Source organism: Malaclemys terrapin, chromosome 4 (genome assembly GCF_027887155.1).
Source record: "Malaclemys terrapin pileata isolate rMalTer1 chromosome 4, rMalTer1.hap1, whole genome shotgun sequence".
In the NCBI taxonomy this organism is placed as follows: domain Eukaryota; kingdom Metazoa; phylum Chordata; order Testudines; family Emydidae; genus Malaclemys; species Malaclemys terrapin.
Genome location: NC_071508.1, coordinates 107539502 through 107553793, shown reverse-complemented (window position 1 = coordinate 107553793; position 14292 = coordinate 107539502). Strand labels below are relative to the sequence as shown.

General features: G+C 40.4%; 1 protein-coding gene across 3 annotated transcripts in view; it reads left to right on the top strand.

The window, feature by feature from the left end:
* Positions 1 to 14292, top strand: part of RALGAPA1 (Ral GTPase activating protein catalytic subunit alpha 1) — a 245567-nt gene that overhangs the window by 90682 nt on the left and 140593 nt on the right. For 2 of the 3 annotated variants that reach the window (XM_054025347.1, XM_054025346.1), the window contains 2 exons: positions 10571 to 10738; positions 14040 to 14164. In XM_054025347.1, coding sequence (XP_053881322.1) covers positions 10571 to 10738; positions 14040 to 14164 — 293 coding nt within the window. Of the gene's footprint in view, positions 1 to 10570; positions 12107 to 14039; positions 14165 to 14292 lie in introns of all 3 variants that reach the window. The other variant, XM_054025345.1, reaches the window with a different exon arrangement.

Sequence of the window (14292 nt, the reverse complement as noted above, 5' to 3'; positions counted from 1 at the left end):
ATAGAGGCCAAAATTTAAAGATAATCTGAGTGAACAGGGATTTCACATCCCATTACACTTTTCTTTTAGTATTCTTTTCACATGTGCTTGTTCCAGATCCTTAGCATGTTCATAAGACTGAATACATTTCAGAATGCACAGCTAGATAAGCTAGGAAAACACTGCTTTCATGACTGCCCCTTTGTGCAGTGTAGATGGTGAATACATTTTCCTAAAGGTAAGATCCTCTAGTTTTGTATTGGATGGGACTGGCAGAGACTCAAAGCCTTTCCTTAGAACCTCACTTGTTCTAATTTCTACCATGTGAGGGAGGTCCGATGCTGGCTTCAGATTTATTGACATAAAATTTTGTCATAGGCCTTTGTATAGGTTTCTAATGCTGTGGGAGAATACTGCCCAATGGAGTAACCAGAGCCAATTGAACTGGATTGGAAAGTACAGCTATACAGAAACCTATGTTGAAAGCTCATTGTCTGGTTTCACTACCTGGCCACCGCTTTTCTCTGTCCTGGAGTTCCACGTGCATTCCAATGTCCGTGTGCATTCTCCCATGTCTCTAAAACTGCCAACCCAGGTGCATGTGGCAAATGCCATATACTGCTAGTATGGGGAGTATCTGACTGGATTAGGCAACTATAATATCTCATAAGAGAGCCTTACAATGCTAAATTCTGTGGGAGGAGAGTTGCAGATGACTAAAGCCACAAGAGATACCACTTGTGCCGTTGAGTGGGCACTGGAGCCAGTAGCCATACCAAACATATGATCAGTCCATCCATCCCCTTGCATTGGCTCTGATTCTGACCCCAGGGCAGGGGGACCTAACTTACATTGTCAACAGTGAGCTGGAAAGCTTATTTCTGCAAAGGAACAGTTTTTCCCTGTTTTTGTTACCTTTGGCTCCCAACCAAAGAAGGCCCCCTTTGTTATGGTTTGTGTGCTCAGATGGCAGTTTTTATACCTCTTCACAGGCTTCAGTCAGCTGGTTCCAGTCCCTCATCATCTCATAACAGTAATGTTGTCTCTGCTTCTCCCTTGTTCTTTCACCTCACCTTCAAGTGTCTTCCAAATTGGGGGTGGGGTGTTCTTCGAGCGCTGGTCCCTATTTGTACTGCGTGTGCATGTGTTCAGTGCATCTGAGTCCAGAAGATTTTTTTGATAGCAATGGCTGCTGTTCTGCATCTGCACAGTCATCTTCCTGGTGCTTCAGACTGAGGGTATAAATGGCAGCATGGACCAACCACCTCTCCAGTTCCTTTCTACTGCCCCTGGTGTGAAACAGAATGGTCCAGCACTTGCTTTCTTCATTGATTTATCTGTAAATATTTGTTATTTTCCTTAGGGTAATAGTTTATACAGGTGTTGCTAAATTTGGCGATATTCCGCCCCCCCCCCCCCCCCCCCCCGCCCGGAATCCCGGACTTTAAGAACTAAATCTTTTGTCACTGATCCTTCCCAGTTCGGTGACAACCACGTCCAGTCTACTGCACCACAGCAGTTCTTTCCGAGCATAGCACTGAAACCCTGGCTCTGAAAAGCAAGACTGCCTTGAAACTGGCACCATCGGCTACTCCGCTACTATCCAAAGCACCATTGAAAGAAGAGTATTGGCCGCAACCAGCACAGATAGTATCAGGATTTTTGACTTAGGAGTCCTCATTACCATGATCTCTCATTAAGCTGACTCTGATGGTGCAGGCAGAGAGGAGCACTCATTTCCCCCCTCATTAAGAGAAAAATACAGTGCTCAGCAAGACCTCCTCATCCTGCAGGATTCTAAGTTTTGCCCATTCTTTCAGGCCCTACCATTTTTAGAGACATTGACTTCCACTATTCAGGAGTGGCACAACAGGGGAAGTCCTTCCACCAGACCTTCTATTAATCAAGGTCTTGCTAAACCAACAGTATCGTCAGTGTATGCAGAGATTCGGTCTCTGGTATGCTCTACTAGCAGAGATACTATGAAGTATACAGTACCATCAGCACTGCTCATGGAACACAATCCAAGCAGATGATGCTCCTCATGAATATTGGTGCCAAGGGGGCAGAATTTTTATTTACTCACTCGACTCCAAAATTTGGTGGACCAGGCAGCATCAGAAAGGAACAGACACCAGCCAAACTTCACCCCTTCTGATAAAGGGGCTAAGCATTTGGACTTTTTCAGTAGAAAAGTCTCTTCCTCCACTAGCCTGCAATTCAGAATAGCAAACTATCAGAATGGCCAAACTCAATTTTGTCAACTATAACAAATTCACAGAATTTCAGATAAACTCCCACATGAACTTAGTGGACAGTTTAAAGTGCTTATTGAGGAAGAAAAGCCGATTGCGAGATCATTACGGCAGACTGCACTTGCTGTAGCTGACACAACCTGCCATTCAGTGGCCATGGGAGTGGTCATGGGGAGAGCATTGTGGCTTCGGTCTTCTGGATTCCTGGGAGAGGTCCAATCCACGGTAGAGGGCTTGCCCTTTGAGGATAACTATCTCATTAGTGAGAAGACAGAAGTCCCTACGCTTACCAAAAAATTATAGGGGAACTCTCCGTTTGCTTGGTGTTTATACACCAGCATCCAAGAGAGTTTTCCATAGGCTGCAACCATACAAGCAAAGACCTACTTTCCAACCATTTTTCCACCACAGACCTTATGAGCTTCCAAGGCAGTGTCAGAGGCTGCAAAGAACTAGACAGACTGCTCCTCTTGATTTTTTTTTTTTTTTTTTTTTTTTTTTAAACCTTCAGAACCCAGCCATCTCTAAGGAAACAATTATGACAAGATTGTCTAGAGGTGTGAACCAACTCTGCTCCTACACTTGTCTTCCTATACCCAATTTGGAGACCATCTAGTCTATTTCTTCAACGACTGGTGGACCAAAACATCCAACAGATGGGTCCTCGACATTGTTCATGCGAGATACATGATACAGTTCCTCTCCCTTCCCCCTTCACAATCTCCATCCCTGTTCCTCTTCAGGGACCACTGTCATGAGGAGATGCTCATTCAGGAAAAAGGTTCCTTCTGCATCTGGGAGCCATAAACTCCTCCTCAATAACAAGGAAAAGGGTTCTATTCAAGGTATTTCCTGATTTCTCTCCTCCCACCCCCCAAAAAAGAGAGAATTGAAACCTGTCCTAGATCTATGATGACTCACCATCTACATTCAAAGAGTATGTTTCAGAATGGGGATGTTGGCAGCAACAATTCTCTCATTAAACAAAGGAGATAGGGATCTCATTTTGAGAACTGTGAACCAATTTTTATATAGATATCCACTCCATATACAAGAAATTTCTCAGGGTCACTGTAGGTCCAAAACACTATCCCTACAAGGTGCTTCTTTTGGCTTTCCTACAATCCCAAGGGTGTTTACAAAGGTGATGTCAGTCATGGCAGCTCGCCTCCAACACAACAGAATTTCTGTCTTTCCATACCTCGATGATTGGCTGTTGACAGGGAGATCTCATCAAGAGGTCAATTCAACAACAACAGCTCTACTCAAGCTGCTGCGATCACTGGGCATCTGTGTAAACAAAGAGAAATCCATGTTGGTCTCCACATAGATGATCAAACTTTATCAGAGCATCACTGAACTCTATCACAGTCAGGGCATATCTCCCAAAGGACAGACTCCTGATCATGAAGGCACTAGTTGCAAAGCTTCAAGCCAGTCCACAGACATTGGTTGGGTCATGTCTTACTCTCTTAGGTCACTTGGCTGCCTGCACATATGTAACACTGTTTTCAAGCCTTCAGCTTCTCAGCCTATAAGTCTGGCTCAAGAAAGTATATGTCCCAAGCAGAGACCACATGGAAAAACAGGAATCTATCCCTCACAGTATATGAGACTCACTAAATTGGTGGGAAAACAGTTACCAACTGTGTGTATGGAACTCCCATTCATTCCCTCTCCATATGAGAAAATGCTCATCACAGAAACCTGCTTATTGAGATGGGGCACTCATCTGGGTGAACATACAGCATGCATGAGACATATGGACTCTACAGTTTGGAATTGCAAGCAGTCCTCAGAGCTTGCGAAAGGTTTCTTCCATACATAAAAACAGGACATGTTCAAATACAGTCAAACAATATGATGACAGTATTCTATATCAGCAAGCAAGGCGGCATGAAATCCAACCCAGCCATCAATTTGTATAATAGCCATCATCCTGTGAAATTGGTGAATCAGTCACCACATCATTCTATCAGCAGTGCACCTTTCAGGGATACACAATATTCTTGTGGACAGCCTTAGCAGATTCCTATCTGGGGATCAAGAATTGGAACTACAGAACTGTCTGGTTCAATCGACATTCCAGCAATGCGGACCCTGATATGTGACTTGTTTACAGTTCAGGACAACACAAAATGTAGTACCTGTTGCTTTAGGGGCCCCCAAAGGAGAGACATTTCTACTGCATCAGGGCAGCTGATGTACCGCTCTCCACCCGTCCCACTCTTACTACAAGCACTGAGAAAGATGAAGCATGACGCTTGCCCAAATGCCTGAGCACAGAGTGGAGGAGCAATCGGGGCCTGATCTTGCTGTCCATCATGCCTTACTTATACATGACAGACAGTGAGTCTGGCTAAATTGGCGGTGACAGCTCCTCTGTCCACTTGTTCACAAGGTTGCATATTAGAATGCTAGTAATCTTTTTATCAAAACTTGCTTTCAGCACCACTGGACTTTGAGTTTAAGATTTTCAAAGGACTCTAAGGGAATTGGGTGCCAATCCTATTCATATTGTGTTGGAGTTAGCCACCCAATTCACTTAGAGTCCTTTGAAAATCCACACTTAAGGAAAAAAGTTTTTGAACACCAGCCAATGTTCGCTAGTTAAGAAGGCTCAAAAGAAAGAAATTTTTCCAAAACCGTCACTGCATGTGCACTGTAATGCACTAGCTTTCAGAAAGAAAATGACTAGCTCCAATCCAGCCTCTAAGATCTCACTTTTTCTGGTGGAGGAAAATGTGACATTTCTCCTTGAAAGTCAATCAGCTGACTGACAGACTTGCGGCAAAAATAATAATCTGTATTATACATATAGGACATTTTTACTATGGCTGTAATTATTGAATACAAGTCTGTCATTTCTTCACCTTTCAGGTGCTTCAAAATTGTGCTATTGCTCCATGAATAGAATAGCAGTAAACTTTCCAAATTTAATCCACAAAATAAAAATGAGGATTTGCAGATAGATTCTTGTAGTTAGAAATGTGATCAGTACAGTATACTTAATTTGGAGGCATATCTGCAATCTCCTATCAAGGAACATTTTTAAAATAATTATAAATGGCTCCATAACCATTTGGGACACTCTGTGATAACTAAAACATACAGGACACTTCAGAGAAGGGAGAGTGAGGCAATGTTATTGATGAGGCAAAGAAAGGAAAGATGCCTGGAAGAAATGGATTTGAAGGTGTTGGGTAAAGAGCAGGCTTACTGAATAGGAAATGGGAAATTTTTCCAAGCATTGGGATGAACAGGCAAAGGCAGCAGTAAATAGCGAGAATAAGGAGGAGCCAGAGGGGGATACTTAATATTGAGCCTTTATAGCTTTCCTCCAAGTTGAGTGCAAAACTCTGATGAAACAGTATTATGACTGAGAATTGAAACGTAGACAAATCTGTATTTTTTTTATAATGTCCCATAATTCAACCATACCTCTGCAAATGTTTTATATTTTCTTACTTATCATACAGTCAGTCCTAGAAACCTTCAGAATGAAAATATTTGTCTTTAAGAGCTCTAAGATAATAGATAAGAGCCAAAAAATCTGCTTCTTTCTCTCCATCCTCTGAACAAGCCTTCCCTGACTTCTGTGACCCTTTTGCAGATATTGAAGCAGGACCCCTCCCCATAAATTATGTGGAGAATCTCCTGCTCTTTGCCATTTGATCTCAGAGCATGGATCCACTTCTTGGCTGTGTACCTATTCCGTCATGCTCCCCACCAGCTGCTATGAAGTTGTCTGCTTGTCCTGTCTCTCAGCATGAAGGAATGGTTGGGCCCAGCAGATGGGGATAGGGAGGTCAGAGGAAGGAGAGATGTGATTGGGTTGGATTGGCACATCTCAGAGCCCTGAGTTGCAGCCTTTCCTTCCTTTGCCTAACTACAGACTCTCCCTGTCCTGCAACAACCCCCTCCCAGAATCTTAGGAATGGGTCAATCCTGAAGGGTTAAAGTATATTTTTTCATATGTTTTTTACACCACTTGATTCAAAGCCCAACTAGGTGTTTCTGCAGTGCAATTAATAAGAAACCTGTGTATGCTCCCCCCACTCTCTGAATAAATAGTGTCCAAAATTGAATTTATGCCAGTGTGCAACAAGGATGAATTACAGTTGCTGAGGATACCATAATGTTGTATTTCTGAACAAAGAATCATAGAAGATTAGGGTTGGAAGAGACCTCAGGATGTCATCTAGTCCAACTCCCTGCTCAAAACAAGACCATCCCTGCTCAACGGGCAGTGATCAATGGCTCCATGTCTAGCTCGGAGACGGTATCAAGCGGAGTGCCCCAAGGGTCGGTCCTGGGGCCAGTTTTGTTCAATATCTTCATTAATGATCTGGAGGATGGCGTGGACTGCACCCTCAGCAAGTTTGCAGATGATACGAAACTGGGAGGCGTGGTAGATACGCTGGAGGGTAGGGATAGGATACAGAGGGACCTAGACAAATTAGAGGATTGGAAAAAAGAAACCTGATGAGGTTCAACAAGGACAAGTGCAGAGTCCTGCACTTAGGACGGAAGAATCAAATGCACTGCTACAGACTCAGGACCGAGTAGCTAGGCAGCAGTTCTGCAGAAAAGGACCTACGGGTTACAGTGGATGAGAAGCTGGATATGAATCAACAGTGTGCCCTTGTTGCCAAGAAGGCTAACGGCATTTTGGGCTGTATAAGTAGGGGCATTGCCAGCAGATTGAGGGACGTGATCATTTCCCTCTATTCAACATTGGTGAGGCCTCATCTGGAGTACTGTGTCCAGTTTTGGGCCCCACAATACATGACAGATGTGGAAAAATTGGAAAGAATCCAGTGAAGGGCAACAAAAATTATTAGGGGGCTGGAACACATGACTTATGAGGAGAGGCTGAGGGAACTGGGATTATTTAGATTGCAAAAGAGAAGAATGAGGGGAGATTTGATAGCTGCTTTCAACTACCTGAAAGGGGGTTCCAAAGAGGATGGATCTAGACTGTTCTCAGTGGTACCAGATGACAGAACAAGGAGTAATGGTCTCAAGTTGCAGTGGGGGAGGTTTAGGTTGGATATTACCCTGTTTCCCCGAAAATAAGACAGTGTCTTTTATTAATTTTTGCTCCCAAAGATGCGCTAGGTCTTATTTTCAGGGGATGTCTTATTTTTCAGAAATGAAAAATGCCTTATTATCGGTGGATGCCTTATTATCGGGGAGGTCTTATTATCGGGGGGATGCCTTATATTACAACAAGAGGCAAAACTGTAAGTAGGCCTTATTTTCGGAGGATGTCTTATTTTCGGGGAAACAGGGTAGGAAAAACTTTTTCACTAGGAGGGTGGTGAAGCACTGGAATGGGTTACATAGGGAGGTGGTGGAATCTCCTTCCTTAGAGGTTTTTAAGGTCAGGCTTGACAAAACCCTGGCTGGGATGATTTAGTTGGGGATTGGTCCTACTTTGAGCAGGGGGTTGGACTAGATGACCTCCTGAGGTCCCTTCCAACCCTGATATTCTATTATTCTAACCCCAACTAAATCATCCCAGCCAGGGCTTTGCAAGCCAGGCCTTAAAAACCTCTAAGGATGGAGATTCTACTACCTCTCTAGGTAACCCATTCCAGTGCTTCACCACCCTCCTAGTGAAAAAGTTTTTCCTAATATACAACCTAGACCTCTCCCACTGCAACTTGAGACCATTGCTTCATCTCAGTGAGGTGTTAACTCAGATACTTAAAAATTTTGATATTTTTATTATCATTAACTAATGCACTGCTAATCAAAGTGGGGAAGAAAGAGGTAGGGTGATCATATTCTGAACAACTGTACTCCTGCTGAGAGAGGAATCTCATTTTTGTCACTCAAGTGGATGCAGCTTATTTTGTGGACAGAGCAGAGCTTGGATGAGTACCAATACCACCTTTTTCTAATTTGCCCCCTGCTTGTCCTCATTAATTGCCTAATCCAAAATCCATTGAAGTCACTGAAGATGCCCATTGATGTCAGTGGGCTCTAGATCAGGCCCAAAGTATTAAGCACATGATAAATTTGTTTAAATTTTTTTTATCACAACCACACCCTCTTCCCCCCCCCCCCCAAATTACTTTTAGCATGAAAATATCTACTTTGTTTTTCCACCTCCACCCCACAAATGGATACATTTATATAACTTAGAAATGGCTATATGGAAGTGTACCTAACTTGTCCAAAATATTCACCTTTGGTTGAATAACAAACAAGAAATTTCAGCTCAAAGGTTAAATTGCTCTGCATACAAGCTCCTTAAACGGGAGATTTGTAAGGTAACTTCAGGCTCAGTCTTAATTAAATGTTGCTGTCATCGTTTTAGGTGACTGTGAACTAGTAATTCAGAAAATTTTAAAGTGAAGTCTGCCCACTTTCTTTAACATAGGATGGTTAATCTTGCAGTAACATGTCGGAGTGTGTCTCGTTAAATTTTTTGGGGTGGAATATATCCTGGTTTTAAATACATCTTTGCAGTCCTTGAAGATAAGACTGTCTTAATTAATTTAACCTTAATTCCTCCATTTTTATGATCAAGTAACCTTGATGGTTGTTAATGTTTCTGGCTTTTAAAAATCTACAATTAAAAAAACATAACCAAGAAGTGAGTGATTCTAACAAAAATACGGCAGATATTTTTATAATAAAACTCTGTTACACATTCCATTAAAAATACTGCTTCGAATAGCTGTAATTCCCATCAGGAAACTGATACTATTTGAGCATCTGTAACAGCCATTTGCTATTATCCATTTTTCTGTATCCCACATCACTGATTTGGTACTATATATTGTGTAATGTTAGTGTTTCCTTTAGCATTTTAGGAAATTTGAAGGATGAAGTTATAGTTTCTCAATTCAATGGATTATGTGAAATGGATTGGTGTGATCTCTGCCCATTTGCTGGGGGATATATATTGGGCCTGCAGAAGCCCTGCACTTCAGTTAGTACTAACTTTCACTTGTATTAGCAGCCTAAGCAGAGGGGTCAAGAACTAATAATAAAATGGGCATAGAGTGCTTTCTCCTTTCACCCATAACTATGTTTTTTCTTTTATACTGGTTAACTGTATTAACTATTCTGTGGATGTAAAATTTCAGTTTCTAGGGGCTTGTCTACATTACCCGCTGGATCAATGGGCAGCAATCAATCCAGCGGGGATCGATTTATCATTTCTAGTCTAGACGCGATAAATCGACTGACGAGCGGTCTCCCGTCGACTGATACTCCACTGCGGTGAGAGGTGCAGGTGGAGTTGATGGGAGAGCGTCCACTGTTGACTTACCTCACGTAGCTGAAGTTGCATAACTTAGATCGATTTCCCCCCCAGTGTAGACCAGGCTTAGGTCTTTAAAGTTCATGAGAGTTACCAAACCTAAATTTACTTGAATAAAACTGTTTGGTGGTGGTGGTGTGGTGTTTTTGTTTTTGTTTTGTTTTTGGTGTGTGGTTTTGGGAGAGAGGGGGAGTAGGTATGGTTGGGTGTTTTTTTTGGGGGGGGGGGGGAGGGGAGTTAATTTGTGTTGTCTTTTGGTCTGGTCCCAGTCCTGGTCTGGTTTTTTGGCTTCCCAAAATGGGATCTTTTAACAGTTAGTGTGGTAATATCTGTTATCTGTGTATCAGTTATCCCTTTAGTTTTGCATTCTTGAAGACTAGAAATATGTAGAAAAATATCCTTTTAACAATAAAGAATTGAGTTAACTTGTGCTTCATCTATACATGTGTCTCCCAAAGGCCCAAGCTCCTCCACATCTTCTCTTTTTAAAACTTAAGCCTTCATGTATGCATTATGTGTTAGATTAAAAAATAAATTACTAGAGACTGATAAATATTAGGTGTCACCCATTTGTACTGAACATTCTTATTTTTCCAGATAACTGCCATGTTCTCCTCTTGAATTATATATTTCTCAAGAGTTTAAATCCATGGAGAGTTCTGCTGTTGAGATATTACAAGTACCTTTTTTTCCTCTTTTGAACATTAGTTAAAATAATTTTGATTGAATTATTTAACTTATTGGCACAGCTCTAGCTTTAACTGTATTTCCAAATGTTCCATGATATCACTGTCCATTTCCATGCATGTTAACGTTTAAGCTGTGTTCTGATGGTCTAACTCATTTATATCATATTGTGTATGGATATTGTGTGTATTTTTAACAACATTTAATATTGGATAAAATATATTTGTACTTAAGAAACCCGGCTCTGCACTCTTCTGTTTGTTTTTTTTAAGCATATCATTAGGATATAGCAGTGAATAATGATGATGATAATAATAATAATCTTTATAGACTTACCTTGTGCACATTACCTATAATTTTTTTTCTACAGATATTGATGATACTCAAATTCTTCCACGTCCATCTCGAGTCAGACATTTTTCACAGAGCGAAGACACTCCAAGCGAAGTTTTTGGTGCACTGAATGAGGAACAGCCACTGCCAAGAAGCAGCAGCACATCTGACATCCTGGAACCATTCACAGTTGAACGAGCCAAAGGTGCAGTTCCTGTCATTGACAGTTCATCCCATCATGCGCCAAGCTTACAGAGTTCCACTGAGACCTCTTCAATATATAGATCCACTGAAAGTCATATTACTGATACGAATAGCAGAGAGTCCTCCTTGGAAGTTGGGGATAGTATTTATGACCATCTCTGTCATTTGATAGGGCCAGTAGATCTTGCAAATACATCCTTTGAACAAAGCCAGTATGTTGACCTTGAAGGTGAAGATGATCTTCTTTCCTCTCTGAGAGAATATCTTAAGGAAAAAGAAGAACCTTGCAGTCACTATGAGATAGATAAATTTGAGGCTTCTCCTCCTGAAGTCGATACAACAGAAAATAGAAATGATAGTTCACCACTGGATGAATTAGAGTATAGAGATCAGACTGTTAAATATGCAAGTAGCAACACTGTTGCCGAAAGAGCTGAACATGTAGAACAAAACCAAAGTGGCTTTATAAGTAATATTGCACCTACCCAGGTAGACAGTTTTACAAGAAATCAAGCGATCGATAAAGCCAAACAATTAAATATTGATAAACAAAATGAAAGTTTATTTGAGCATGGGTCAAGTAGCCCTGATAACCAAGAAAGGAAGAGATACCTGTACAGACAAACAGCCACTGAAGTTGATGTAGATGTAGCTGTGGAAGTAGCTTTAGCTGAAAAGCCTAGAAGTGCCCAGTTTAATGAAAAAATAACCTACACACGTGTTATGCATGCAAAGAAAGTTCTACCTAAAGCACCATTTAACCCTGAAATGCCTCACGCTACAGGCAAACTTTTACCAACTAAAAGGAGTATCTCTGAAACAGTAACCCATAAGGCCAAAATCATGAAAATAACTGCTAAGAAACGAAATAGTGTTCATGTTACTTTTAGACCATCTACTGAGTCTGTTCAATTTTATAACCCTTTAGAAAACAAAGAGGCCCCCTGGAGGGCAAGACTTCGTAAACTTGGTGGCTTCAGTAGTGGTAGCGGTAGTGGCAACACAAGCACCAGCTCATCTGCTGTCTTGGAGCTAGTCAGACCAGGAGTATATAGACCTCTAGATGCAGCCAATGCAGCTTCAGTTAGTAGTAAACAGACTAAGGAATCCACAGAAGCTCAAACACCCATTTTGCAGAAAGAAGGTATTGCAGCTAATCAGTTGCATAATCGTAGTGTACCTAGGTCATCAGGTCAGGAGTCAGGACCACAGCAGGGCTCCCTGGGTGGTGTTTATAAAACTGTTGTACATGCTCTTTCGAAGCCGAAGGCAAATGTTTCCCCACAGAGGCAGAACAGAATACCAGCAGAGGCTCCACTGAGGGATCTGTACAGTCATGTAATGGGCTATTTTGGAAGGAAAGCTGCAGGTGAGCACTAACAGTGTGCACAGTGCAAAAGGAGAAAGGCAGCACCAGTTTGGCTTAATGCAACTGAAGCAAGCTCTTATAAGCAATCAAAAGGCTTTGGGATGATCACTGCTTTCCCTGTTTGGTTATGCATGCGCCTTTAGCCAGCTGAAATTTTCCCCAGCATAAGTTATGTTTACATACTTTAAATTACTAATTTCCCTTTTAAAGATACTTAGTTGAACCTCTTTGCTGCTGAAGAGCATCAAGTTAGGGAAGAGGAAGAGACAGTAAATGACCTACCAAGGGATCAAATGCAAGTCTCCCTGCATCATAGCCTACACTAGAGGGCTTTGAAATTCAGCCTACTGTATGGCTTTCAGATATATATATATATATTTTATTTCAAGTGGAATAGTAAGTCCTGGTACCTATTGTTTGTCTGTCTGGTAAAAAGACTCGGCTATCGGCTAAAATTGCTAGTTCATTTAGTATGTTTTCTTCCTCCTCCTCCTTCTCTCCTCCAAAACAAAAAAATTCTCCCAAAATTAGGCTTTGAAGTTGAGACTTGGCCTTTAATCAATTATGTAACACATACAGAATATTTTTAACATTAAATAAAACAGAGAAATTTCTTCTTATTTGGATGGTTTCATTAGAACAATCCAATGTGGCTTTAGTAATTTTTTGTTTGAACCATTTCAAAACATTCTTTAGGCCTTTCTGTATGCATTCACTGAAGTGGATGCAGTTACACTTTGGCAATCTCTATCATTGCTTTCTTTTTCTTTGGATCATGGATGTGCATAAAGGTCTCATGTAGTCCTTTTCAGCTAAATATGGGACCTCTGTGGACTGATCAAACAGAACAAGGCTATTCTAATATTCATCATCTTAGTTCACAACTTAAATAACTTTAAATGAACAATAAATTAACTTTCAGCAGTAAGGTAGGTTTTCCTTTTTACACTGTTATGCTAGCATGATTAACAGAATGTTCTGTCATGCATCCTGCATTGAGATGTTAATGCCACCTGAGGGCAGTCTTTGTAGGCATAGCACAATAACAATCTGGGCAGTGGTACTAGTATCATAATGTCTCAGAAAAAAGATTCTTTCTATATCATTTGTTTTAACATTTTATGTAGTTTCTCCAAGATAAACAGTTTACATTTGCAAAAGTAGTGAGACACAAATTATTTTGAAATATCATTTTATTTGAAATTTTGATATTAAGGTCGTACGTTAAATTCATATAATTTTCACTGTAGTCTCCTGAGGGATAATTTTTATCTAAGAATATGAATTTGAACAAATTGCAACCTTAAAGGCTAAAATGCTATAATTAGTTGCAACATTCATAGTATAATTAAGGCAATGTAATTCTATAAAATGTGGAAACTAAAAGAAATTAATTAGTTGTTCATAAATCACTGACCATTTAAAGAGTTTTTTGAGTTTGTATTCCATGTTGCACCATATATTATTTTTTATTACATAAGATTTTATTTGCAAGTATACTAACTGTATACAGTACTACATTGACATTTATCATATTTCTTTATCTAGTGTACTTTCTTCTCCAGCATTGTTCCTCATTAGAAATAATAAAAATTCTTAGGATTTGTATTTTTTTTGTGATGTGGTGGAAGGGAGGAGGGATATATGCTGTATCCTTAAAGCAAGCATTAACAACTTTGAGTAGTGCTTATCTGTAAGCTTTCTTGCTCTTTAAGGTTATACTGGAAATTGACTAACACCCGCTTAGTGGGGAGGAAAAAGGAGATTTACTAATTCTTAAGACTGAATCTATTCAAGAGGAGAAAACTCTTAAATGCATGTTTGGGAAGTAATTTTTTTTTTACTGACCTAGGTTTCTTGATTTGACTTCTGTTTTTTAAAATGTATTTTTAAAAGTATCCCTTACTATATGTAGTCATTCATTTGCTTTTAGTCAATAGAGAGGACATGAGTCAAAAGCTGCACCCTCTTGCTAGCGATATTGGCAGTAGCAATACAAATGTTCCTGACCTCATGGATGAGTTTATAGCTGAGAGACTCCGCAGTGGTAGTGCATTGGTAAGCTTTTATGACTTTTTTTGCATGTAAAAACAATATGCAAATACATTTATAAAATTATTGCTCTAGTTACAGAAATATTTTATTCTGGATTTTAAGAACCAGAAATACATTTGAAAATTACTGCC